Source organism: Zootoca vivipara, chromosome 8, assembly GCF_963506605.1.
Source record: "Zootoca vivipara chromosome 8, rZooViv1.1, whole genome shotgun sequence".
In the NCBI taxonomy this organism is placed as follows: domain Eukaryota; kingdom Metazoa; phylum Chordata; class Lepidosauria; order Squamata; family Lacertidae; genus Zootoca; species Zootoca vivipara.
This window is the reverse complement of record NC_083283.1, coordinates 26,195,706-26,222,891: the sequence shown is the minus strand read 5'-3', so window position 1 is coordinate 26,222,891 and position 27,186 is coordinate 26,195,706. Positions and strand designations below refer to the sequence as shown.

At 42.0% G+C, this 27,186-nt stretch overlaps 1 protein-coding gene across 1 annotated transcript; it reads right to left on the bottom strand.

The window, feature by feature from the left end:
• Nucleotides 1-132: 132 nt before the first annotated feature.
• Nucleotides 133-26,705, bottom strand: CALB1 (calbindin 1). The gene is made up of 11 exons (XM_035125950.2): nt 26,518-26,705; nt 25,857-25,933; nt 20,591-20,662; nt 12,965-13,048; nt 12,803-12,859; nt 9,634-9,711; nt 7,140-7,195; nt 6,116-6,155; nt 5,951-6,004; nt 5,740-5,811; nt 133-3,912 (listed from the first exon to the last, which is right to left on the bottom strand). The coding sequence occupies exons 1-11, from the start codon at nt 26,597-26,599 to the stop codon at nt 3,799-3,801; spliced, it is 786 nt and encodes a 261-aa protein (XP_034981841.1). The 5' UTR covers nt 26,600-26,705; the 3' UTR covers nt 133-3,798.
• Between the last annotated feature and the right edge of the window lie 481 nt (nt 26,706-27,186).

The window sequence follows — 27,186 nt, the reverse complement described above, 5'->3', positions numbered from 1 at the left end:
TGTGGCCCAATTGCCTTCTCAATCCGACCCGCAGACGGTCCGGGAATCAGCGTGTTTTTACATGAGTAGAATGTGTTTAAAATGCATACCTGGGTTATTTGTGAGGCATAGGAATTCGTTCATTTTATTTTTTCAAAATATAGTCGTCGTCCCCACAAGGTCTGAGGGACTGTGGACCAGCCCACGGCTGAAAAAGGTTGCTGACCCCTGGTCTACTTCCATTTGGCAGCTCCAACAGCTGGGTGAACACACTTGAGCTGCTTTCAGACTATTCTTTCATTAAGCCAAATACTATCTGCTCTGATCCTTAAGCTGAGGCTCCAATACTTTGGCCACCTCATGAGAAGAGAAGACTCCCTGGAAAAGACCCTGATGTTGGGAAAGATGGAGGGCACTAGGAGAAGGGGACAACAGAGGACGAGATGGTTGGACAGTGTTCTCGAAGCTACGAACATGAGTTTGACCAAACTGCGGGAGGCAGTGGAAGACAGGAGTGCCTGGTGTGCTATGGTCCATGGGGTCACAAAGAGTCGCACACGACTAAATGACTAAACAACAACAATCTGCTCTGGCTGGCAGCAGCTCCCCCAGGCTCTGCTGCCCAAGAGTTAGAATTGTGGGGGTTGGAAGGGACCCCAAGGATAATCAAGTCCAACTACTTGCATGGCAGGAATATGCAGCTGGCCCATACAGGGATCGAACCCACAACCTTGGCATTATGAGCACCACACTTCAACCAAGCGAGCTAACCGCCACTGGTCAGTGCTTGAAGTACAGCAAAGAACAAATTGAAGAGTGAAGCCCTTAATTTTTGTTGCAACTACTTGGGGTGATAATTCAGACCTTCCCCATCTCCACCTCCTTTCTGCCTTAATACAGTCACAATAAGAGTCAGCCTCTGGAGGCCTAGGCTAACTTTATAGAACGTGATCCTTTAAAGGAACCAGAGTCATCAATGAAAATAAGATTGGTGTCTTGCACACTTTCTGCCATGTTCAGACTTCTCGTGTTTTCTTAAGATGACGTCTGTTTGAAATACTTCGCTTTTTGCATAATAAGGGAGCACCCTAATAGTTTTTATATCCCAGGGAGAAAGAGGGGTCCAAAATATCCTTTTCAAAGAAAGATGGAATCATATTTCCAATGCTTTTCATTTGGGAAAAAGTTAAGCCCAGCACTTCTCTGATCGGTCTTGCATCATACACATTCACAGCATGGGGTTTCCCCTTTTCAGTTGAGCATGAAAAGACAAATCGATGGTTTAATTGTCAATCTAAGTTTAATCATTTTGCCATTCATAATTATGCCTCTAGGCAGATATTCAAATCATTGTATCTCTTTCAGAATACAGTCATATTTTACATTGCATAGAGAAGTTAGAGGTGAGTGAGAAGGTGAAGAATTAGCTCACTCGGCTTGTAGCGGAATTGTCAAAATAGGCCACCGAACTTAACTAAGCCTCTTAATGCGTTAATCCTTTTTTTTCACCTAGAGACACTCCTAATTTAGTACATATTTTCAGAAATGAAACAAGGCACTTGCTCGTTGGAGGCCATTTTGTATCTTTGCGAAATGACTTCTAGCTTTCATAGAATCGTAGAGTCGGAAGGAACCCCAAGGATCATCTAGTCCAACCCCCCCTCCAGCAATGCTGGAATATGCAGCTGTCCCATATGGGGATCAAACCTGCAACCTTGGTGTTATCAGCACCACACTCTAACCAACTGAGCTATCCAGTGGTGAAAGGATTAAATCAGCACCCTTCAAATATAAATATATATATATATCTTTGTAAGCATTTTTAATGGAGTAAATTTAGCCCAGACCTGTTCATAAGCAGCGACAACCCCATTTAATTAACACAAATATACATGATTTCATATCCTTCTCATTTCTAGATTTCTGGAGAAATTACATAGATTTAACTGGGATGTACAGCCACCACCTCTTTAACATACTTCCTAAAATTGGGCCCATGTTTTAAACCAAAGAACTGAATGCATTGCACACATGGGAGTTCTAGAAGTAACACAGTTTTAAATGCTCATACACAATTGTTAACGTAGTCCAGAAATCTGACAGGATACACTTTTTCAAAACGTTCAGGGCGGTAATACTTTGATATCAGCCATCCTTTTGCAGCCAATGGACATAATCCAGAAACAATGAAAGGTGGTTTAAGTTCCAGTGCTGATAATTCACAGACAAAATTAGCTGGGCTCATATAAAGATGCATAGGATTTTCATAACTTAGTAAGTCCTATGAATTTCAGTGGAATGGTGCCGTGCCTTGTTGAAATGAAAGGGCTATCCCCGATTATCTCTCTCATGGAAACGAGTTTGGGCTAGAATGTGGCGACTGAGATTAACCTGGGCAAAATGCATGCTTAACCGTGTTGTGGATCCTAGCTGTATAAAAGTGCAAGTTATTTCTTTATCACCTGCCAAAGTAACAGAACATAGGAAGTAGACAGACTAGACACCAGCAGTCTTAGTATATTAAATTTAATTATAGATTACACAGAATGATGTAAAAACAGCAGTTTGCTAGAATTATAATATTCTGCAAGTGGAAATAGTTTTTAGAAAATGGATTGTTATATTCTCTGACACAGCAGCAATCATCAAACCTTAAAAGTTATAAAGAGGCCGGCTTGTGGTACCTTTTCTGCCTGCCTTGCCTTTGTTGTACACTTTTCTTACCAAGCTTGCAGTTTATACAGTAAGACATCGTTGTACCTGTTAGGCTACCAAGGTAGCTTAAAGGCTTCTCATGAAGTTAAATTCCTCAGTGTCCCAAGGTGCCTGTAGCCTTGGGATCTGAAGTCAGGGGGAAATGGAAAGCTGTAAGACTGATAACTCATTGGGGATTAACACAATTAACTACAGCGCTGCTACATTCTCTAATATCAATGCTTGTTTGCCAGGAGTCCCAGACCTCTCCCCCCAACCTAGTTGAACACTGCATCTAGCATCGTTTGCAAGTTACCGACTTGCTTTCCTGATAATTTATTTACAGCTTCCAGTAACTCCAAAGTCAGGGCCAACCTTTTCAGCAAGTGTACCATGGGACAAGTCTAAAGTGGGCATGATTGCCACTCCAGGACAGCTTATAATATAAGTAGCCCTTCCACGTCTTAAGAGTGGTTTTCCCTATGGTCCACTGATGGAGCCGACAGGCAGCAGGAGGACAGCTCTGGAAAGGTGGATAGGCAGCTGTAGTCCTCTAGATGTTTTTGAACTACAACTCCCATCATGCCTAGTCATGCTGGCTGGGGCTGGTGGGCGTTGCAGTCTGACAACTTTTAGTTCCCCCCCACTCCAGAGTTTCTCTCCACCATAGTGAGAAGAACCATTTCATTAATGGAGATCATTATTGCTGCTGCAGCCGCCCCAAATGTCAAAGTACATAACAAGCCCAAAACAGTCTCAGCTGAGTGTTGAAATCTCCCACTTATCTCCATCTTAAGAGTCATTATTATTATTATTATTATTATTATTATTATTCATTATTATTATTTATTATTACTTTAAATGAATCAGACTGGCCCAAACATAGACATCCTCTTTATCAACCTTGTAGTTACAAAAAACTGTACATTACAAACAGTATAGAAACAAAGCTGAAAAGAATGCGCCACATAACCTGGCTAATTATCTATATGCAGTGTTAAATTTACAAGATATAAAAGAAAGTAAAGCCTACCCTCGTATAGTGCACAGTTATTGTTGTTGGGTTGTTGTTGTTGTCGTTTTTTAAAGATATATCACTAGTTAAGTGGAAGTAATCAGAGGGCTCTAATTCCCGTCAGCAGAGAGAATGAGAGCAAGTTCTGTTCGGTAAAGCTTTCCTCCGTCGGACAAGGCCATGATGTTTTTCTTGTATGTTGCAATGTGGTTGATGTCTAATTCCTGTGAGGGTTTGTTTGTTTTTTTAAGAGAGAGAGAGAGAGAGAATGCTTTATAACCCAGTTCAGTTACCAACGTTGGGTACACAAAGTGTTACTGCTACACAAGAAAAGACAGCAGAGCCCAAGCGCATGCACTTTCAATATGGATGAGAACAAAAATGGTTTTGAGGGTGTTGGCTAGTTTCCTGGCTAGACAGTTCCACGCATGGTCTGCCCACATGAGTAAATTATGCAACCACCTATGCAGGGCCAATGGTATCTGCCTTCGCACCTCCCGCAACTGGTGTCCTTTCTTTCAGCAAAGTGCCAATCAAGGGGGGCGGGGAAATCCCATACAGCGGCCCCAATGCATACGGCTGAGGTATCGCTCCACAGCACTGTGGAGTCACATTCTGGAGAATCTGCTCCTCTCTAGCCTGCAGGTGTGAAGGGAATCCTGCCGTTAAGGACTGCATCACTCTGCCTGAAAATATTTGAACTGCAAGCTTGTTCGTTGCTATAATCCGCCCATGTGCTACATCCTCTGGGCTGCTTGAAAGAAATGGTGCCAGTGGTTTGGGAGAAGGGGAACTGATTCTGTACTGAGCAAAACCAGGTAGTAAAGTGTCCCTTTTTTTCTGAAGCAGTATCATCAGTGCCCACTTAATACAAAGGAAGGCATAAGATAATTAGTGTTTTTCTACTCTAATTAGTGTTTTTCTACTCTGCCTGGAGGCAAAATTCAGAGGGATGATAACAGTTGCCCACTGAAGTGGTAGTATGAACTATACAGAGATAGGAAATGACCTGGGAGTAAAACTACTGCTGTTTGATAGGAGAAAGGGCTGTAACTCAGAGATAGAGCATCTGTTTTGCATCCGTAAGGTCCCAGCCAGTTATTGGGGGTCTCCAGGTATGGCTGAGATCCTGGGAAGCCACGGCTAGTCAGTGGCTGAGCTAATGGCCTGACTCAGCATAAAGTAGCTTCCTATGATGTCAAGCCTAGGGCTTGCTGATCAGAAGGTCGGCGGTTTGAATCCCCGTGACAGGGTGAGCTCCCGTCGCTCGGTCCCAGCTCCTGCCAACCTAGCAGTTCAAAAGCACGTCAAAGTACAAGTAGAAAAATAGGTACCACTCCAGCGGGAAGGTAAACGGCGTTTCTGTGCGCTGCTCTGGTTCGCCAGAAAGCGGCTTAGTCATGCTGGCCACATGACCTGGAAGCTGTCTGTGGACAAACACCAGCTCCCTCGGCCTATAGAGCGAGATAAGCGCACAACCCCAGTCGTCCGCAACTGGATCTAACGGTCAGGGGTACCTTTACATTTACCTATATGATATCATACCATCCAACTGTTGAAACCCTGGTTGAGTCACATGACCCACGCCTTGCTCTCACCCCCCCAAAAATAACACTTTTTTCAGGGTGAGATCTTGCGTGGCACTCAAAATTGATCTTGTGCGAAAAAACGGAAAGTCTTTTTTCCCCCAGGGCACATGGCAGGTACGTGAAATTAAAGTTATCTGTACACCTTCCTATAGAACTGCCATACACCTCGATTTTCCAGGATATTACCAGGATTTCAAAGGGAGAATTGACGTGGGGGGGGGGAATCTCTTAAAGGTGGCACTTTGTCCTGAATTTTAGACAAGCTAATCGAAAAATCACATTTTCTTGATTTCTCAACGACTTGGGGTTTTTCTGGTTTTATCTTTTTGAAATATGGCAACCCTATCTTCTTGTTGTATCCAGAAACTGAAATATATTGAATTCAGAGCAACTACCTTAACTGGCTAGATGGGGGAGGGCAGAGTTTAAGTGCACTTTTAATGGAAATAAAATTAGAATTACCGTTTTGTTCTTTTCACAGAGATCTTTCAGCAAAGCATCTAATTCTTGTTCATCTATGTAGCCATTCCCATCCTGAAAACAAAAGACATGAGCAATTATAACTTTGCTCTCAGCTGCTTTCAGCTACGTTGTTTTGTCTTGCAGAACACGTACGGTCAGAGATCTTTTAAAAATAAAAATGAGTTATCAATATTGTAGGTAGACTACTTACTGAATCAAATGTATCAAAGGCTTTATTAAACTCCTTCCCACACATTTTGACACCCTAATTTTCAAAAAGAAAACAGGTATTAGAACAGTAGTGGTTGGGATCACTACTCAAACATATAATTTATATTAGGCGTGTTCAAACATTTAGGCGTATCGTGTTACATACCTGAAATTTAAGGAGAAAGTTTTCCTGTACTGGGAGTAATCTTTGGAGAAAAACACAAGCAGAAGTCAGAACAATTGCTGAGTGGTTATACTGTAGTAGGAACTTGAGCTGCATATCTGGAAAATGTATACATGTAAAGGCAAACCTTTTCAAGAAATGAGAGAGGAAATGACCTTGACAGCTGACTGGGAAACAGTTTACTGTACTAAAATGAGCTGCAAAACCGCAGTACATTTTTTTCATGTAAAATCCTTCTTTGTAGGCTGCTTGTCCTATTCAAACTTTTCCGTATATTTTATTTATTTAATTCACTTGTGGATTGTATTTTTAAGGGGGGGGTGCAATATGCTTTGTAAACTGCTTTGATAAATGTAAAGGTAAAGGGACCCCTGACAATTAGGTCCAGTCGCGGACGACTCTGGGGTTGCACGCTCATTTCGTTCTATAGGCCGAGGGAGCCGGCATTTGTCTGCAAACAGCTTCCGGGTCATGTGGCCAGCATGACTAAGCCGCTTTCTGGCGAACCAGAGCAGCGCACGGAAACGCCGTTTACCTTCCCTTCAGAGTGGTACCTATTTATCTACTTGCACTTTGATGTGCTTTCGAACTGCTAGGAGCAGGGACCAAGCAACGGGAGCTCACCCTGTGGCGGGGATTCGAACCGCCAACCTTCTGATCGGCAAGCCCTAGGCTCTGTGGTTTAACCCACAGCGTCACCCGCGTCCCTGCTTTGACAAGCAACATACTATATATATATATATATATATATATATATATATATATATATATATATATATATATATATATACACACACACATACACACAGCACATTTTCTTTCTACAATACAGGATTTGTCTTTGTAATGAAAGGGTTGAACACTGAGAAGAAGAGAGGTTTCTAACCCAAATTTTTGCAGTTCATAGAAACTGTTTCTCTGCCGCATGTGGCCATTTGCCCCTTTCATGTTTCATCTGCTAATTGGTGCTCATTTCATTCCTTCACCCTCTTCGAAGAGTACATACCTGGCCATTTCAGTTAGTTCCAGTTTCCCATCATTGTTTTCATCAAACATCTTGAGCTGAAAAGGGAGGGGTTGTGTGAACATTTTTTCTCTCCAATACCAGCAGTAAACAACAAGAAAAACCAGTTAACAACGTCACCTGTCTCTTAATGCCTGTTTAGTGCAAGTGAATTGGCCTCTTAAGAGACAGGTGGGCATTTTTTAAAAAAGGCCTTGATTCTGTGGTTATTTTGAAGTTAGGATTCCTCATATGTGCTTTCACCCTATGGCTGCTTTTGTAACTATTTTCATTGGGCTGGATCCAAGGTTCATTGAGTAAAGCCCTGGTCATGGAACATGGTGCTTTTGGCTTCTGCCTGTGTCCCCGGAAAATCTATTTTGAAAGGCTGAGGAGTCCTCCAGAAAAGCATGGAAGATGGTGGAGTGAGCAACAAAAGGAAGTGGCAGGTATTTACTATCTAGGGAAGGATTGTAGCTCATTGGAGAGCCACTACCAATCAGTGTAGACAATACCGAGCTGGAGGGACCAGTGATCTGACTTAGTATACAAACAGATTTCCTATGTTTCCCCTTCACCATTAATGGAAGCCTCTGCTGCACCCAAAGCCATTTGGTTCACAGAAGGCCACTTTTGGATCCAATCTATTAACAGTCGTACCTCTACTTACATATCCCTCTGGATACATAAACTTAGGGTTGCAAATGCGGCAAACCCGGAAGGGTATACTTCACACGCACATTCGCAGAAGCGCTCTATTGCGCCATACGCAGAAGCAGTGCCTCCGCATATGGACTTTTCAGGTTGCGGATGGACCCCCGGAATGAATTAAGATCGTATCTGGGGGGTCCACTGTATTTTAATTTGGAATAGTCCATCTCCGTAGTCTTACCATTTTTTTAAAAAACTGAGACACCTTAAGCACATGTCAGAACATTTCATATGCAATAAAAGGACGGAGACCATAAATATCACAATCAAACAATAATTTGCCAATTTAATAAATATTTAATTTGTCTTTCCCCCCTTTTTTTGTCTTTGTAACAACCAGCCAGACATTCACATGCACTGATTTTCCACAGCAAGAGAAGTATTGTGATTTTGCAAAAGCAATCTAAAGGCCATTATGTCAATATTTAACCAGGACACTGAACATGTGCCAAATTGATTACCAAAACCTAGGAAGCCGCTGTGTGTAAATTCAGTGTAAGGCATTGTCCAAACCCCTGAGTTTCAATCCAACAACATAACTCCTGTCTCAAGTGTATGAGAACTTGCACACACTTCGTTGAAATGAATTAAGGCTACATTGCAGCCATACCTGCTATATTCCTTCGAATTATGGTACCGCATTTGTCCGTCTATAAGACGAGGTTTCTTGCCCATTTTTTCTGTTTGAAAACATGGGTCATCTTATCCATGGAATATAGCAATTAAATATATAAATAAATATGAAACCTGCTCTAGCAGTTGCAGCTGCTAGAGGCAAGCCACGGGGCCTCTGTTGTCTGCTTGCCTCCTCCCACTCTGCCTGCCCTACAGCAGGGAGGGAGGCTGTAGGCAGTCCGTTTTTGCCGTGCGGTGTCTTCACACGGCTCCATTTGTGTGCGGGTGGCGCAACGTTACACAGGAGGAGCATGGCGATGGAAGTAATATCTGCGCCTTTTAACATCAGCAAAACATTGTGCCTTGTGGTCCTCCTGTGTAACATTGCGCCGCCCGCACACAAATGGAGCCGCGTGAAGACACCGCACGGCAAAAACGGACTGCCTACAGCAAGGGTCAGCAAACTTTTTCAGCAGGGGGCCGGACTATATTTTGGGGGGAAATATGAAGGAATTCCTATGCCCCACAAATAACCCAGAGATGCATTTTAAATAAAAGGACACATTCTATTCATGTAAAACCATGCTGATTCGCAGACTGTCCATGGGCCGGATTTAGAAGGTGATTGGGCCGCATCTGGCCCCCGGGTCTTGGTTTGGGGACCCTGGCCTACAGTCTCCCTCCCCGCAGTAAGGCGGGCAGAGTGGGAGGAGGCAAGCAGAATACTATACAGAGGCTCCACGGGAAAGGCGAAAAGTGCTAAAAGTTACTGGGGGAAAAAAGCTCAACTCTGAACTCCCCCCCAAAAAGCTCAGTGATTGCTGGCGAGGGAACAGCTGATTGGCAGCCTGTTAGACACGCAGGGCTGTTAGCCTTTGGGCAATCCCCCCCCCAAAATAATTCAACAAGTCCCCCCCCCCATTTTCTTAATTTGACGTCCCCCAAAATAGGGGGCGTCCAATACTGTACACAGAAAAATATGGTATATCTTATCAGAGTCTCCTTTTGCTACTTGGTATCTATGAAGCCTATGCAGCCAGCTAGTTCACAATTCAAAGAAGGGATGGGGAGAATACAGTAATGAGAGAAGATCCTAGCTTGTAGAACAGATACGCCTTTATATGTAGACAGGGAGCTAAGTTCCCTGAACGAAATAGCTTCCCACTCTTACCATGATGTCTGTATATTCTGACAGCTTTGAATCCTCAATCTGCTTGTTTGCTTTCTGCAATAGGTCTTTCAAAAAACTCTGAAAGAAAACAAACACGAGTGCTAAGTGTAAAAAAAGACAATAAAACCGAAGGAAGGCAATAAGTTGCTTTGCTGACCTTTGAAAAAATACTGTTTTTCATCTAGGAAACGACACTTTTTTCCCCAGGAGATCACTCAATTGTCCTAGTTCATAATGACATTTAAAATCCTTATTAAGCAAGAAGTCTAGAGAGCTGGGGAATTTCAAATGCCTATTACCTAGAAGCATATCTCTCTCTCTCTCTCTCTCTCTCTCTCTCTCTCTCTCTCTCTCTCTCTCTCTCGCACACACACCTGTTCTAACCTCTTAATATTATTCTTTGGAGTATTGCTACTTTTCATATTTCACACCAGATCTTCCGCTTGTTCTGATAGTTGGGGGTGGAGAGTCTTGCACTAAATGGAGCAGAGATTGATTGGCTGGGGGTACAAGGCCCATGTTGATTCCCATGAAGCCATTCCTCAAGAAAGGCTTGTCAGTGTGGATTTGCTTCACTGCCGTGTTCCAGCTGCTTTCTTCTTCACAAGAGAAAAAGAGCAGTCAGTCTAATAAAAGTTTTAAAACCAGGCCATTCAGCGGAGGTGGGGCAGCCAGATTTAAATCTAGAGCTTTAAGAGCATTCAGTGAGTGCAGAATTTACCGCTCCGACAGCAGATTTGTGCTCTTCAGGCAACTGCCCATTCCAAATTTTGTGCCAGCATTCCCCAACCTGGGGTCTTCCAGATGGTTTAGATGTCAGCTCCCAGGAACATAGACAGTGGGCAGGGGTGGCAGGAGCTATAGCTCAAAACATATCAAGAGTAGCTGGTTGGGGAAGTATTAAGCCCACATTGGCATCAAGCCAGAGACGTTTCCCAGGCCTTGAGCTGCACCAAGCAGCTTGTAGGCAACCTTGGCAAATATATGAAGTTTTCTTGGTCCACCTTAGACTATTAGTCCAATATTGTTGTTCTTACAGCAGCACTTCCCAACATCTCAAGCCCTTAGCATTGCTTCCCAAGATCCTTTCAACTGGAGTTGCCAGGGACCTTGTGCAGCCCTCCAGATGTTTTGGCCTACAACTCCCATGATCCCTAGCTAACAGTACCAGTGGTCAGGGAAGATGGGAATTGTAGTCCAAAACATCTAGAGGGCCGAAGTTTGGGGATGCCTGTTGTACACACACAAAGCAGGTGCTTCATAGTGATCTATAGGCCTTTGCCTTCTTCTGACAACTATGCAATCCACTTTGGTTTGTATCAAAATATCCAGAAAACTGGGATAATCAACAGGGATTTCCCCAGACCATCAGTGAATAATTTCCCAAATACTGGGCAGCGAGCCAGCCAGCTTGTCACTCAAGACTCTCTAGATCAGCCTTTCTCAACCTTGGGTACCCAGACGTTTTTGGACTATAACTCCCATCATCCTTGGCCATTGGTCCTGCTAGCTAGAGGAATCATTTTGTCAATTTGTCATTATAGGTAAGGTAAAGGTAAAGGACCCCTGGACGGTTGTTTAGTCGTGTCCGACTCTTCGTGACCCCATGGACCAGAGCACGCTAGGCACTCCTGTCTTCCACTGCCTCCCGCAGTTTGGTCAGACTCATGTTCGTAGCTTCGAGAACACTGTCCAACCATCTCGTCCTCTGTCGTCCCCTTCTTCTTGTGCCCTCCATCTCTCCCAACATCAGGGTCTTTTCCAGGGATTCTTCTCTTCTCATGAGGTGGCCAAAGTATTGGAGCCTCAGCTTCACGATCTGTCCTTCCAGTGAGCGCTCAGGGCTGATTTCCTTCAGAATGGATACGTTTGATCTTCTAGCAGTCCATGGGACTCTCAAGAGTCTCCTCCAGCACCATAATTCAAAAGCATCAATTATTCGGCGATCAGCCTTCTTTATGGTCCAGCTCTCACTTCCATACATCACTACTGGACGGTTAAGTCCAGTCAAAGGTGACTTAGGGGTTGCAGCACTCATCTCACTTTCAGGCCGAGGGAGCCAGTGTTTATCCACAGACAACTTTCTGGGTCATGTGGCCAGCATGACTAAACTGCTTCTGGTGCAATGGAACACCATGACAGAAGCCAGAGTGCACGGAAATGCCGTTTACCTTCCCACTGCAGGGGTACCTATTTACTTGCACTGGCCTGCTTTCGAACTGCTAGGTTGGCAGGAGCTGGGACAGAGCAACGGGAGCTCACCCCATTGTGCAGATTCGAACCGCCAACCTTCTGATCGGCAAGCCCAAGAGGCCCAGTGGTTTAAATGCCACCCGCGTCCCTAATTTGCCATATGACATGATTAAATGCTTTCCCTATGCATAGAAACTAGCCAGGCAAGGAGAAGGCTAGAACAATGTTGAGTTGAGTTTTCTAGTTAAATACTACAATGTTGAGTTTTCTAGTTAAATACTACCCATCCACCTCTGCAGTGGCGACTACTCAAATCATCTGTGGTTTGTAGTGGGAAACTCCAGAACAGTTGTTGATGATGATACCAGGAGGAAGGGAGTAAATTGACAAAAACTCCAATGCTTAAAAATAATAATGATACAGAGGTATGTGAATTATTGTTCTGCAACATTGAAGATTCTGGTCGTCTTTCAACATTCATGGTTTTGTATCACTGGAATGGGGAGAGCGCAATATTAAAACCACATTGGGCTGTGTAGCTCTCTAATTTGAATAGCTTCGACCCAGAATTCCTTCGAGAGAGCTTCTTCCCAGCCATCTTTCAGATCCTCTGAAAGTGCCTCTTATTAATGACACCAGCTATACATCAGGTTACAACAACAAAGATACAAAAAGATGCATGCTTTGTGGGTCCCCATCACGATCACCACAATAAGGGAACTCAAACTCTCTGCAGAACTGCCCAGACCCTGAGCACCTTAAGAAACACTGCAAGACAACCAGGGCCATTTTGAGGGACTCAACAGTTAAGTCAGGAAAGGGCTTATTAAAAAAGACACCAAATTTCTTTAATATATTGTATGTTTTGCTATGTCTTTCAGTTTTTGTGATTTATTCCGCTGCCGCCCCTGGAAGAAAACCTTTGGCGTAGGGGCAGGAAATGCATATTAATAAATAAACACAAATTGCTTCTTACCTTAAGTTCTTCAGCATCAATAAAGCCACTATGGTCACTATCATATTTTCTCCATGTCTGGAATTGAGAAGTTAGCCATTAAAACTAAATCAAGCACAACCAAAAACATTTCTTTCAACCTGGCAATTTAATTTTACAAAATGCAAAATTTATATAGATTACCTGCATGAAGTCTTCACTTGATTTCAGCTGCTGGCACCTAAAGAATAAGAGGAAGTTCTCTTCTGTTGGTAATACCTGAGCAAGCTGTAAAAGATTTAAGACTGAATAAAATCCATTGTTCGTCAAATAAATATAATACATACTACGGCTTTAGGAGAGAGATTTTTTTTAAAAAAAATTCAAATAACTTGCATATTTATCATTGGTCTGTAAATACCAAGTACAGTCCACCAGGATTTTCTATGCATACCACATTGAAATGAACTGTGGCACGATTAACTGAAACTTTGAAATATTCTAATTTGTAATTATGCTGCCAAAGGAAGGAAGCAGGAGTTCAGTCCATAATATTTGCGGACGGAGTCTTCAGTGGAAAACTGCTGCATGTTTTCCTTTAATAAACCTGAATTTTGTCGCAATATTCTTTTTTTAAAAAAATAATGTAACAGTATATGAAGAATATATCTTGTCCAACATTGTGCTCCCTACAAAAGTGACCAGCCAAATGTCTATGAGAAACCCACAAGCAGGACATGAATGCAATAGTCCCTTCTGCTGCTGATCACCTGTAACTTGTATTCAGAGCTATATAATTTTCATGGCTGAAAAGGCATAAAAAATATAGTTTGCACTGAATTATGCAGGGGTGGGGATGGTGTTTGATGCACAATCAAAAGCAAGGCCAGTCCAATACATTTTTGCATTTGAAGAGAACCGCAAAATGGTCCCTCCCTCTCTCCTCCAGGGAAGAAGAGGTGAATGAAGATCTACATCAGGAACAAGGTGGGGAAAAATAAATATCTACATTGGGATCAGTTGCCCCATGGATCCTGCTTGCCTCAGGAGTGGGCCAGCCCTGATCAAAAGCTTTCTTTGGAAATGGTCTAATGCAGGGGTAGCCAACTCCCGAGAGACTGTGATCTACTCACAGAGTTAAAAACTGGCAGTGATCTACCCCTTTTGGGGGGGTTCAGGTCAAAGTTGTTAAGTTTTTTTAGGGAGGGGGTAAAATGTTTTTTTTAAGGGGAGCCACAGGTGTTCAGCTTCTTGGGGGGGGGGGCAATGATCTACCAGTGATCTACCGCAGATGTCCATCTACCAGTAGATCATAATTACCTGTTGGACATGCCTGGTCTAATGGTTTCAACCAGCTACAGATCTCCGTATCAAAGTGATATTTGGGAGAATCTTCACTGCATTCCAAGAATCCCTTTAAACTACAGTTTTTGATGGGACACAGATATGGAGGAAAATGAAGTGCCCTGTAGTTCTTCCATTGCAACTCTGTCTCATAAACAGAATACAGTGGAACCTCGGTTTATGAACACCTCGGTTTATGAATTTTCGGTTTATGAACGCCGTGGACCCATCTGGAACGGATTAATTCACTTTCCATTACTTTTAATGGGAAAGTTCGCTTCAGTTTATGAACGCTTCAGTTTATGAACAGACTTCCGGAACCAATTACACCCATGTTTCAGTTTATGAACGCTTCAGTTTAAGTTCTCCGCGGACCCGTCTGGAACGGATTAATCCACTTTGCATTACTTTCAATGGAAAAGTTCGCTTCAGTTTATGAACGGTTACTCCGCGGACCGTCTGGAACGGATTAATCCACTTTCCATTACTTTCAATGGGAAAGTTCGCTTCAGTTTATGAACGCTTCAGTTTATGAACAGACTTCCGAACCAATTGTGTTCATAAACCGAGGTACCACTGTATTTACATTTCACACCAGCAAACTGTTCCTGAATAGAGAGCTCCTATATGCATCACCAGGACTGCAGGGTGTGAATGTTCTATTTCAGACAGGATGGACATGAAAGGGAACAGGAAGTACAAGGCCGTTGCACTTCCTGTTCCCCCCTTCCTCCCATCAGTGCCATGTCCAAAACTGTCCTTCAGTGAACTTCTGAGATTTGGACTTAAAATTATGTCACTTTTGACCTTCTCCCTTGTTCCAACCCCAAGTTCAGTTCCTTGCTTATTGCCTTTACTTGAGCTTCATGGCTGCAGTACACTGGGACCTTAGTTGTCCCCAGCTCCCATCTACTAATCCACGGGCTCTTGCTTTAACACATTTAGATGAGCTAGAAATAGAATGCCTTTGTCTGGAGGGTTGTCATTGCAAAGGGTTTCTTATAAGCACAGTTCTCAAAGCATAACCTCAATTTCCTCGTGCTTTTCTAAGTATTTCAGAAAGGAACTATTCAAGTTGCCCAGACCAATGGGAAATGCTGAAAGCCAAGTACTGAATTGTATTTAGATATTATTATTATTTTTTTAAAAAAGTAAACTTAAGGTTTTATTTCACATAAAAGAATACTTGAAATGGATGCTGCCTTTTCACATGAGAACTAAACACTCAGGCAAATGAACATTCTGGCAGCTGACAACCTTCTCATGCCACACTGGAATTCAAAATATTTAATCTGCCTCAAATTAGATTGGTAAAATTAGATTTTAGTAAAATCAATGCATAAGCTGACTCGGGATACTTCCACATCAATATGTCACTTTATCTAATCCTATATATATATATATATATATATATATATATATATATATATATATATATCAATGGTTGCTATCAAGGCCAAACTTTCTATCCATATTTTTAAAGAACGCTGCTTGGCAATGAGATGGCAATCTTTATTCACCTTTTGTTGGGGGTGGGGCAGGGCAATTGACAAAAATATTTAAAATACAAAAATAACAAAGTACACACACACACACACACACAATAAAAACATAGAAATGCTAAAAGTGCTCATCCACCATCGTAGAGAAGTACAGTGGTACCTCTACTTATGAATTTAATGCGTTCCGAACGCACATTTGTAAGTCGAAAAAAATTGTAAGTCAAATCCCATAGGAATGCATTGGGAGAAAAAAATCGTATGTCGAAGCAACCCTATTTAAAAATTCGTAAGTAGAAAAAATCCTATCTAAACCGCATCCAAGATGGCGGACGGAGCTCTATTCGTAAGTAGAAACATTTGTAAGTAGAGTTATTTGTAAGTAGAGGTACCACTGTATCCTTCCCCACCCTACTAAAAGACAAGCACCAAAACAGGCTGTAAATAACCTCATATAACAATCTTAAAAACCAGGGAGAACAGAAAATGTCTTTGCCTGGTGATTAAAAGTTGGCATTGTTGGTGCTGGTTGAACGTCCACAGGGAGAGCATTTCACAATTGGAGAGACGCCACTGAAAAGACCTGTTTTCTCTTTCTATTCAATTCACACGAACAGAGGAAGCTCCACCAAAGCTCTCGGAGCTTGGCATCATTGGGCGCCTGCTGAGCCCCTCACCCAGCAGGGATGGGGAATCCGTGGACCTTCCGACGTTTCTGAATTCCAGTTCTACTTCAATCCCAGCTAGCATGGACAATGACCAAGGATGAGGGGAGTCTGACACATCCCCCATCCCTGAAGCCGGCTGCCCTACTGCCAGTCCATAGAGTCTGCTGCTGCTCCACTTTGTGATTTCTTCATGTTCACCTGCCCTCTCTGAATGAGCACACATGGTTCTGTTTCTGGGAGGTGGCCCCCACTGAGCCCCCCTGGAGAAGCAAGCAAATGGCCAGCGACAACACAGGAAAGGAGGAGGGCGGCTCCCTGAAGCAAATCGCCAAAAGGTCCCACAAAATCTGGAACTAGCACAGGAAGCACAAGACAACTTCCAAATGCATCCACCCCTCACACTTTTGGATGTTTCAAATCAGGTGTGGGGAATCTTTCGCCATCCAGATACTACTGAACTCCAACTCCCACCAGCCCCAGCAGGGATGAAGGGAGTTGTGGTTCAGCATTTTTGGATGGCTAAAGGTTCCCCACAGCTGTTTTAAAGAAATGTATGCTCCTGGGTTTCCTTTTTCAGTATTGGCCCAAATGGCACTGGGGAAGATAGGGAACCAAATGGAACCAACGTATGCCTTCAAAGTCTCCAAAATACCACCAATATATTGTTGCCTGTTGTGCCTCCGGGTATTGTATTCTCAGCTACTGTGCTATTACAGTTCCAAAACCTGTTGAGTCCTGGATCTGCTCCAGAAATAGCTGCATCCCAGCCTAGATTCAAACTGGTGACTAGTAACAGAGCAATTCTGTCCCTTGTTAAGCTAAAATTATGAGCTTCACTTGCTTATGTTTCTGACCCCCCACCCATTCCAAAAAGGTTAATTGAATATTACCAAGAAAAGATGGGGGAGGGGAGCAGCAGAATTAAGATTCTAATGCAAAGAACTGGGCCAATCAATTACTGGGTGTGGATCATAGCACGTGTTTCACATGGAGGTTTCTGGTTCAATCCTCATTACATAGGAACCTAGTAAGCTGCCTCATAGCAAATCAGACCATTGGCCCATCTAGCACAATATTGTCTACACTGATTGCCAGCAGCTCTCCAGAGTTTCAGGTAGGAGTCTTTCCCAGTCCTACTGGAGATGCCAGGGATTGAACCTGGGACCTTTCTGCATGCAAAACAGGTATTCTACTGAGCTACAGGGTATACTGAGCTACTGTACACCCAGTTTATAGGATCCTCTATTTTGGCAACAGGAAAAGCACCTGAGAACTGGAGAGATGTTGCCACTCAGAATATTATGCTAGATGGATAAACAGAACTGGTTTTTAAAAACCACACAAAAACAAACCCAACTTCCTATATTATGGAAGGGTACACGTGATAGAACAGTTCTTCCATCAACACATGTATTATAGATTGACAAATTATCACTCATTTCTACAGTCCCAGAAAAAATCAGGACACTTATTATTAGCACCTTATGACCCACACCAAGCCATACGCAGTTAACCAGCCACATGGTGGCCTAGTAGGGAGTCAATAAATCTCATGACTTTGTCATTTGGCTGTATCTGAAAAATGACAGGGTTTCCAAGCACCAGATAGGTACCATGGGTGACTAATGGGCTGCAAATTATACAGGTCTGCCTTTAGGAGTGAAAGTGCTGGGAAAAAATATTATTTCTAGAGAGGAATTTATTCTGTTCTGTAGTGAAACAGTTTTTTAAAAAAATACTTCTTATGTGGATGACTAAATTAACCTCTAGTTTGCATTCTGTTCTGTCATGAAATGATTAGATAGATAAATAGTGTTTGTGTACACCCTTTTAAAAAGAAAAGAAAACCAAAACAAGGAAAAGGTATATTTCCAACATTACATCCCTTCCTCCTTCTACCCAGCCACCTTTCCTTAGTAGAAAAAAAAGCTATTGAATCGTTCAAACATGGAATGATTGCAGGTTGAGAATGTTAAAGGATGGGCTTTTAAAACTCCATCTCCATTGAACATATAAGCTGGAGTGCTGAGAAGGGGGAGCCTTTTAGAAGAACAAGTGGCTTGACAAATTCTACACATTAGCCCGAGGGCAATGGATAAAAGCTCAGGGAGGAACCACACTAATGCAGCCTCCTGAAGATGCTCCGAGAATTTCCTTTAACTTGAGCAGCAGCAGTGCTGAAAATGTCTTAAACTATTCAGCTTGCCTTTTAAGGAGCTTAAATACCGCCTCACAAGAAAACGTATTTTGGAAACAGAAGATCTCTTGGGCCACCTTGGAGGAGGAGAGAGATCACAGAAAGCGAGGGGTGAGCTAGCCGGCATTCTTAAATGCTCCTTTAAATTAAAACAAAACAAAACAAACTACAACCCACACCAAAAATAACCCTCAAAAAACTGCATTTAGGTGATTTATGCTAGGAAATAAATTATGCTAGTCTCATTTTCTGTTTACTAATCAAGAATGATGGTTGTGCTAAAGATTACATAATTCTACATCATTATCTTTTCACAGAGGTAAGTCCCACTGAGGTAAGTCCTAGTGAGTTCAAGTGGTCTTACTCCTAAATAAGTGATTCTTAATGCTATTTACTGCTTTTATCCTGCTGTATGGTTTTCTTTAAATTAATCTTCTTCTGACATTGTTTTTAGACAGGCTTCCCCAACCTAGGCCCTCCAGATGTTTTGAGAGTACAATTCCCATCATCCCTGACCACTGGTCCTGCTAGCTAGGGATCATGGGAGTTATAGGCCAAAAACATCTGGAGGGCCGAGTTTGAGGAAGCCTGTTTTTAGTAGTTCTGATGGGGTGGTTCTTGTTGCCTGAAGATACATTTCCTCAATCTTTCATAGGATCTCTTCCCTTTGACTCTCCAGTTCCCTTCGTCCTTTTTCAAAGGATGAGGCTTTGCAACTAGAGCTGTCTTTTTAAATATCTGTACTATAAACTATTGAATCTGCCTTGAACTTTTGGGTTCATAATTCACTGTTGAATCAATAAAACTAAATACATCACTCTATGAATTTATAGGACTCCACATGCACAACTCTTGTGAAGCTTCATTCTATGCACGTCTACTTGGACTAAAGTCCAAAGTCCACATTGATTTACAGTCTACATCAGGCATCCCCAAACTTTGGCCCTCCAGATGTTTTGAACTACAATTCCCATCATCCCTGACCACTGGTCCTCTTAGCTAGGGATCATGGGAGTTGTAGGCCAAAACATCTGGAGGGCTGCAGTTTGGGGATGCCTGGTCTACATCTTAGTTCTCAATGAATGGCTATTCTAATATTCAGATTTACATCAGCAACCAGATACTTGGTCCCTATTAACCTTTCGTATTGACAGCAATGGCTATTGGGAGCATTCACAAGTGAGATAATCACATCGTTCAAGAATCAACCTTCCATGGTTTTACCAGTGTCCAGTGATAAGTTATTGGAGCAAAATTAGAAACAAGAACTCTCATTTGTTGCCTATTATCACAATGACTGGCATCTTTCTCGAGTGAAGATTGTATTTTTAAAGTTATTTTAAACAACGGGAGCAAATTTCAAGATCAAGCTTAAGCTGGTTTGCAAAGCAGCATCTACTGTTTTCTATGCTTCAGTTTCAATGAATGTTTAAAAAGGGCATTATATAACCAGTCAATGACTGAAGCTGCTATACAAAACCATATCCAACACACTGGGCATGATCCAGCCATACCTAAGCATGTTTAGGCCTCACTGAGCAATATGCAGCAAACTCCCAAAATGAAACAATATCACTCTTCATATCGTTGCTTACTCAAATTAAGTCCAGACCAGAAAGGCTTTTGCTGTGAGGGTTTCCATTGAAAAGCAGTTTTAGAAAATGTCAACCTAAACAAAATATTATTCAAGCAGCTAAACATTTTTGGCAATTTGAATTTCTTAAAAAGAGATGCTCTATTGATGTCTCTGCCCCCCCCTTTTGTCTCTGCTTTGATATTTCTAACCTGTTTTCTGTGATGATTTTGTTTATGTTTGATTTCGCATTGTTATTTTATTGCTTTTGCTGTTGTTATGCAAAACAGTCTCAAGTTTAAATGCCATCAAGAACTGGGTTGTTGTTGTTTACATGGAAAACGTCAGAATGAAAACACTGAAATGTTTTTGTAATAAAATGATAAGTTCATAAATTTCATAATAAAAGATAATAAAATGAAGAAAGCCATTTTCTGAGAAACATCAAAAGCAAATAATACAAATATTTGCAGACAGGCTTATATCACTGCAGAGCTATGACCAATAAACAAATTCATTAAATGGCAGTAAATAAACCAGTTAGCTTACCTCTACAATTCCTATCTTTCCATCAGAACTTGCAAACTGGTCCACAAATTTTTTCATTTCTGGGGTCAGGTCCTATAAATGTGCAATACAATGATTATTACTTAAAAGAAAGCCAAAGACACAATCCATTGGAGGAATGTCTCCTGCACAATTTCCACAGAAATGAATGGTGCTAAAGGAGCTTCCCAGTAGGTTGTACCCTATGCAGTTTCTTAAAACTAAGGAGTCATATAATTAATTAAGAACCTATCCTGCTGGTTCTGCCATGTCTAGGTAATATCCTGAGCCTAAAACCATGTGCCTTAAGGGCATTAACTGCTCGAAAATTAACCACTAAGCTGCAGAATTTCTTCTTTCACATTTTCCAGAATGTTGTTAAATGTAGTTATACGCAGTGGCATATTAAAAAAAAAAATCACATATCCAGCAATGAATGCAAAAACATTGACTATTGTGCTTTCCCGCAATTTACACTATTTAAAGTCTCCCCCTCCTCTTTCTTGGTGATATTTGCATCTCTTTGCAAAAGGGTGTGAAAACGGGCCACACCCATGTTGCTGAGGCAACCAGGTAAGCACTCCTTCAGTCCTTCCTACTTGACTAATTGGGACAGGATATGGACTGACATGTGCATTTGGATTCATATCCAAATGAATATTCCACTGGAATTGATGCAGTCAGTATGGGATACATCCTCATCTGAATATGCACCTCTCTCATTCATTCTACCCCAGATGGGCAATGGGGGCAGAGTCCCTCTTCCTTCCCCATTGAGAGTGTGGGCAGTGGGAGGGTTCCATTTGCACTCAGTGATATTGTCACACAGTAAAATCTGATTGGCTGCATAGCCCCATGATGCCACCATGTTCTTGAAAGTATATCCGATTAACTAGAATCGTGCAACGAAGAGGACTTCAAAAATCAGCACTAGCTGGTGAAGAACACAACGGACACAAACAGGCTGGAGGAAATGTGCAAAAGAAGAAAAAGTAGAGGTTTTCCCCTCACAGTTTCACCTGCTTCAGAACAGCAGTTTTTCCTTACAAAAATTCAACCTCACAAAAACTCAGCCCAGTTTAAACATGCAATCTCTCTATCTCTCTCCACCCTGCTAACACAGAGATGATTAAAACTATTTCCAAGCAAGTAAATATATAACAGCTATTAAGTTTCTAGAGCATATTATTATTAACTCATAAAACAACATCAGTACAATTCATTTTATGTTACGGTCAATGTCCAAAATTTGTCCTGGTTTTAGATTCATGCACGAATTCTGACCATCTCAGACAAATTTAATAAATGTATGTAGAATGCCATTTTATGAACATATAGCAGTGAATGTTGACAATCGCATTGAACCAACTGTCAACTTTGGCAGATGTATCTTTGAGTCTTTTGACGTTTATGAAAATTGTCTGGGCTTGTCCACATTCACTTGTCACTGTTAACATTGATCAAATTGTGGACACTCACAGTAGCATACACTGTCTCTCATCATCACTACAAATTTCATTCAAAAGGAGTTTGTTAATAATAACCACCTGTGTTTTTAGTGGAAGTGAAGTTTAATAAACAAAAACCTCCCTTCCACAGTTCCACTACCTGGCTATGAGATGAATCACATATCTAAGATGAATCACATATATGAGGCAGTGGTTCATTGTCAGCTGAGTGTCAATTTCTGTATAGTCTGAGCCTGTGTGTGGACTCAAAAGTGAGTCCCACTAAATTCACAGGGACCTCTTCCCAAGCAACTGTGCGTGAGACTGCAGCCTTTTGGACTCAAAGCCTAAGGATGCTTTTTGGGAAGTCGGTCCCACTAAAATCAGAAGCACCTCCTCTTGAGAAACTTGCATAGGATCAGACTGCTAGATGCCCTGCACCGCTGAATTCACTTCCATTTCCCTACCAGAAATCCACACTAGTTATTTCAAGTGTGGAGTGAAAACAAATAACGCTGTATTCTCAAAGATACTGAAGTGAAAAAGATTGCTACTGGCAGGTATAAAATTAGCACAACTATGGAAGGCATCTACAGGCGCCGCTGAAATATTTTCTTAGATCTTATTCACTATGAATAATAGATCCCTGAACAAGGCACACTTCGCTATGGTCTATTTCCCAATTCTGTGGTGAGCAGTTTGAGTTTTTAATGTGCCCCCCCCAAAAAAACCCAAATGTGTGTTTGTATCCTTGCATGCATTGTACTGAAAAGTCAAGCAAGTACAGACATTGGCTCCCAGTACGTTTCCGAGCACAATTCAAAGTGAGGCCAAACGTCTGAAGGAAAGATTCTTCATGTGTACATTTGAAGATGCTTGGAATCGCCTCCCAGATCACGGACTCTAAGCAACCAGAATCACGATTTCAGGGAGAGTTCAGTTGAATGCATGAAGATCCCTCCCTTCAGGACTTCCTGTTCAATGTTGAGAGGTTAAAGAGGAGTCCTGGATGCTCTCACCGCCCGCCCCGCCCCCCAATACTCCATGCTTTATTCATCCATACATTCTTTGAATGCCCAAGCAGGGCTTAAGAGAAGCATAATGAATATTATATCCAAGCTACAACTAGTTAATGATTAAGCATCAAGTTGTTACTAAGCAGCTGTGTCCACACTTCATTGTACTGGGCACTTGTCAGTCAGGCATAAAGCACAACTGAACGCAGATCTTAAGTTCCTGGGCAGCAAGGTGATGCACAAAGCAATGCGTTTTCAGAATTTATTGATGAGGTAAATTTGAAGCATGGAAGATTAACTATATAGATTTTTAGAGCTTCTGAAACATCTTCCTTTGCTATGCATACAGTCCAATCCTATGACTGCTCTAAATAGCAGTCCTACCAACTACATAAGACTCACCAAACTCTGTGAGTCTTACTCACAAGCAAACATACATAGGATTGTAGAAGCCTTATTTTCTTTAATTTATTAGGGGTTAAAAATGGCAGAAGAAAATAAGTTCTTCACGGGGCGGGGAGGGAGGGTAGGACTTTTGGCAGACCTATAGAATATACACTGCATATCCTACGGGGGGTATTCATTTTCACCCATTAATCCTACCCACCAAGTCTATGCCGAAACATAATTAAGACAAATATATTACAAGTCATGAATATTGGGAGAAAAGAGAATTAAGCAGTCTTTTTTAAAATAACAAAACAAAACAAAACTGGAAATATTGACAAGATATGCAAGGTGAACGAGATTTAAATTTAAGTTGTAAAAAATTCATTAAGTACTGTTGTTAAAGGAAAGGAACAAAAGCTTTCTGAAATGCAAGGGAAATTGAAGTTTTTGTTGCGTGTGTATGAAAATAATGGTAAAACCACAAAAAATTGCTTAGAACATACATTAATTTTGCCACATACCACTTTTGAGAAAGGACACTCAAAGGAAACTCAAAAGCTGCTTGAAATAGTATCCAGTGAAACAAGATGTGTGATCTAAAGAAATGTCTGCAAAAGAAGCCTTTCAAATCCAAGAATCAGCTTAGATTTGAAACCACTGATAGTCTGACATGCATTAGTCCAGAAAAAGAGAAAAGCTTTGAGGATCAAGAAGCTAAGAATGATCCAATGAGAGAACTGAACTTTTGGTGCTGTTCTTTTCAGAAAATTCCAGAAATAGTCTTGTCCAGAAGCAATGTCAATAGAAAACTGAACAAGAACACCTGAGGACTTTCAAAGCAGACATATAAGGTAAATATTACACTGTGGGTGGCACACAAGAAAGTGCCTACAGAGATTTTATATATCACTTTACGAGCACTTGAATTTGTTAGTAGCAGTCTGATACCATTTTCAAACCTGGGGGAAAATGGAATGAATGCCTTGTAAAAAATGCAATCTTTTCAGTTGAATGAAGAACTTATCAAACAGAGTAGATTTAATAGTGATTGATTCTAAAAACTAAATTATGAATCTATTTTTCTCTTATGGAGATGTAGACAATGACTCATGTTGCAAAGCCAAAAGTGAAAACAGTGCAGAAACTTCAAAGAATAAAAAAGTATATGATAGGGACCAGCCATCACTTCATTTGAAAATCCATTTTTGCATCACATCTTCAGGTCCTTGATAGCAATCATAAATATGTATTTTATAATGCTCGATTACAATTTTTGTAGGCAGCCTCAACTGTACGCACATAAATTGTAAGCTTGTAGATAGACTCAAACTTTCAGTTATGCAGTTAACTCACAATCATTAAAGGACAGCTCAAATGTATTTTAATATTGGAATAATCTTACAGGAACTGTGTAAATATTTTACAAATACACATCCTTGGTAATAAACAACATCAGTCAAATTTGGAGTACACTGATCAGTTGAATTCAATGATCTTAAATTAATTGATTTCAGTCAGTCTATTCCAAGTATGACTTAGTCAGATATCATTGGATAACTTCAGCTTTATTTCAAGGGGCACTGAATATCTTTCAGAGCTGAGCTCTCTTAATTGGATTTTCATTGTATTTGGCACATATTCTTAAGCCTGACTCTCAATACTTCATTTTTCTTGTTTCTCTTAATGATATATTCATTAACTAGCAAGCCTATTTTCCCATTTCTTTTTCCGATAAGAGATAGTTTCTTATTTCAAATAGGGATAGTAGTTAATATGTTTTGCATTATTTAAAAACTTTTTGCTTAAAATTCCCAAACATCTTCCACCTTTAATGCCAAATAACACATCAATGATTACCATTTTAATCACCCCATTTCCCCCAGTAAACATGTTCATCACCTGCAACAGTCAGATAACCCTATTTTGTGCTAATATTCCAGTATCCTAAAACCATACTAATATCTAATATCTAGTTAGTTCTAGGTACGACTAATCTGCAGATCTGTTTATTGGCCACCAAGGGGCAGAAATGTATTTCAGCCAACGTATTAACAATGCATTCAGCTAATTTTGAAATTCTTTTTAAACACTGGGGTGGGAAAAACTGTGGAAGCAACAGAACAATCCTTTCCTTGCACATTTTTTTACATCACTTTAAGAACTCCAGTATCACCTGGTTTGAGTCTTGTATAGAATGGAAGGACCCAAGAAACTTTCTTATCTAGTTCCCATCTCACCCAGATTTCCCAAAGTCACTTTTCCTTTGATAATGGCTAGGTCATAGTCACCTGCATTTTACACGAGAGGTATGCACCCAGAACGGGTCCCGCCTCATTGCTGGAGTTCACCTGAGGATAGTTCCTCTTCTTTAATGAAGATGAGATAAAGCAATGGGGAAAAGAAATCTTAACCTACCAAGCCCGCTTTCTTTCGCGCCTGCTGCAATTCCTGGATAAAACACTGCAGCTCCTTTCCATCCATGTACCCATTGCCTGCAACACAAAGAAAAGGGAGAGCATCGCTCGTTACAGCTGCGGAGGTTTAGCTCACTCTCCCTTACCAGCTGGAAAAGGTGGGGGAAAGGAGGGACATTTGCGCGTTGAAAAACAGCGGTGCCTTTCAACCTGTTTACAGAACTTTCATCCATCTCTCTCTCTCCCCAAGAAAAGCAACATGGCCAGGTAACTTCTAAGGCTATGCATTCTTTATTGAGTGGGTGCGCCTGAACTTTTGAGGTGCCTCCAGAGAGGAAAACGAGGAACCCTGCTCCCAAGAGGGTCCGCTCCCAAGGAACCCAGAGACAGACAGAGAGAGACAGACAGAGAGATAGATGAACGGTGCAGTTAAGTCTTCGCAAAAGCTTCGCGGTCGTTCCAGCTCGCAGGCAAAAGTTCTGGCACGCGCGCGGGACAAAGTTTTCCTGCGCGCGGCAGAGGAGTGGCGAGGAAAGTCCTCTTCCCCCCGGGGCCTCTGTCTCCCCTGCCCAGCTGAGCCCTCGGAGCCCCTCTCCACCCGCTCTTGGGTGCCAAGGTGGGACAGGTTGAGAAGAAGGGGTGGGGTGGGGGGTTGTAGTCACCATCAGCGTCGTAATGACGCCAGATCTCGAAAAACTGGCTTGCTGAGATCTCCACGCCTTGTAGGTAAGTCTCCGCGGCCATGGCGTGCACCTTTGGGTGGAGGAAGGAGAAAAGGCGGCGACTGGTGGTGGCGGTGCTGCTGCAGCTGCTGGGGATGTCGCTGTCCGCGGTACTGACTCTCCGCCCGGGCTAGTCACTCCTGGGCGATCTCCGCTGAGCGCGCTCTATTTATCCAGTGCTCCACTCGCCGAGCCACGCCTCCGGAGCGCTCCCTCCCCCCTGCTATCTCCTCGCATTGTTCCACCTCCGTTGCTCTTTCCCCGTTCACAAGAGGAGAGGAGGCAGCCTGCCCCTCCCCCCCCACACCACTAGGGACCCAAAAGTGTTAATGATTACACCGGTGACATCATGGAGGTGCTGGGTGGAAAGTGATAAGGATGGCCCAATTCAGTTTTCCCCTTCGTCTTTGCTTACCAGTTTTGATCTAGGCCAAAGGTCCAGCTAGACCAGGGTAGCCAATGCAGTGTTGCTGGACTCTGAATCCATTAGTCTTAGCCAGCTCAAGGTCAAGGATGGTGGGGGTTGTGGTAAATATCTGAAGGGCACCGCGTTGACTACCTCTGATCTGGACCAGCATCCTGTTTGCTGTGTTAACTAGTGAGATGTCC

What these genes read in the sequence shown, in the direction of transcription:
- CALB1 (XM_035125950.2), bottom strand. Translation starts at nt 26,599, where the DNA reads ATGGCCGCGGAGACTTACCTACAAGGCGTGGAGATCTCAGCAAGCCAG. An exon ending in GAAAGATAGGAATTGTAGAG is followed by an intron (nt 13,049 to 20,590) that starts GTAAGCTAACTG and finishes AATCTTTTACAG; the next exon opens with CTTGCTCAGGTATTACCAAC. An exon ending in TTGATGCTGAAGAACTTAAG is followed by an intron (nt 9,712 to 12,802) that starts GTAAGAAGCAAT and finishes GTTTTCTTTCAG; the next exon opens with AGTTTTTTGAAAGACCTATT.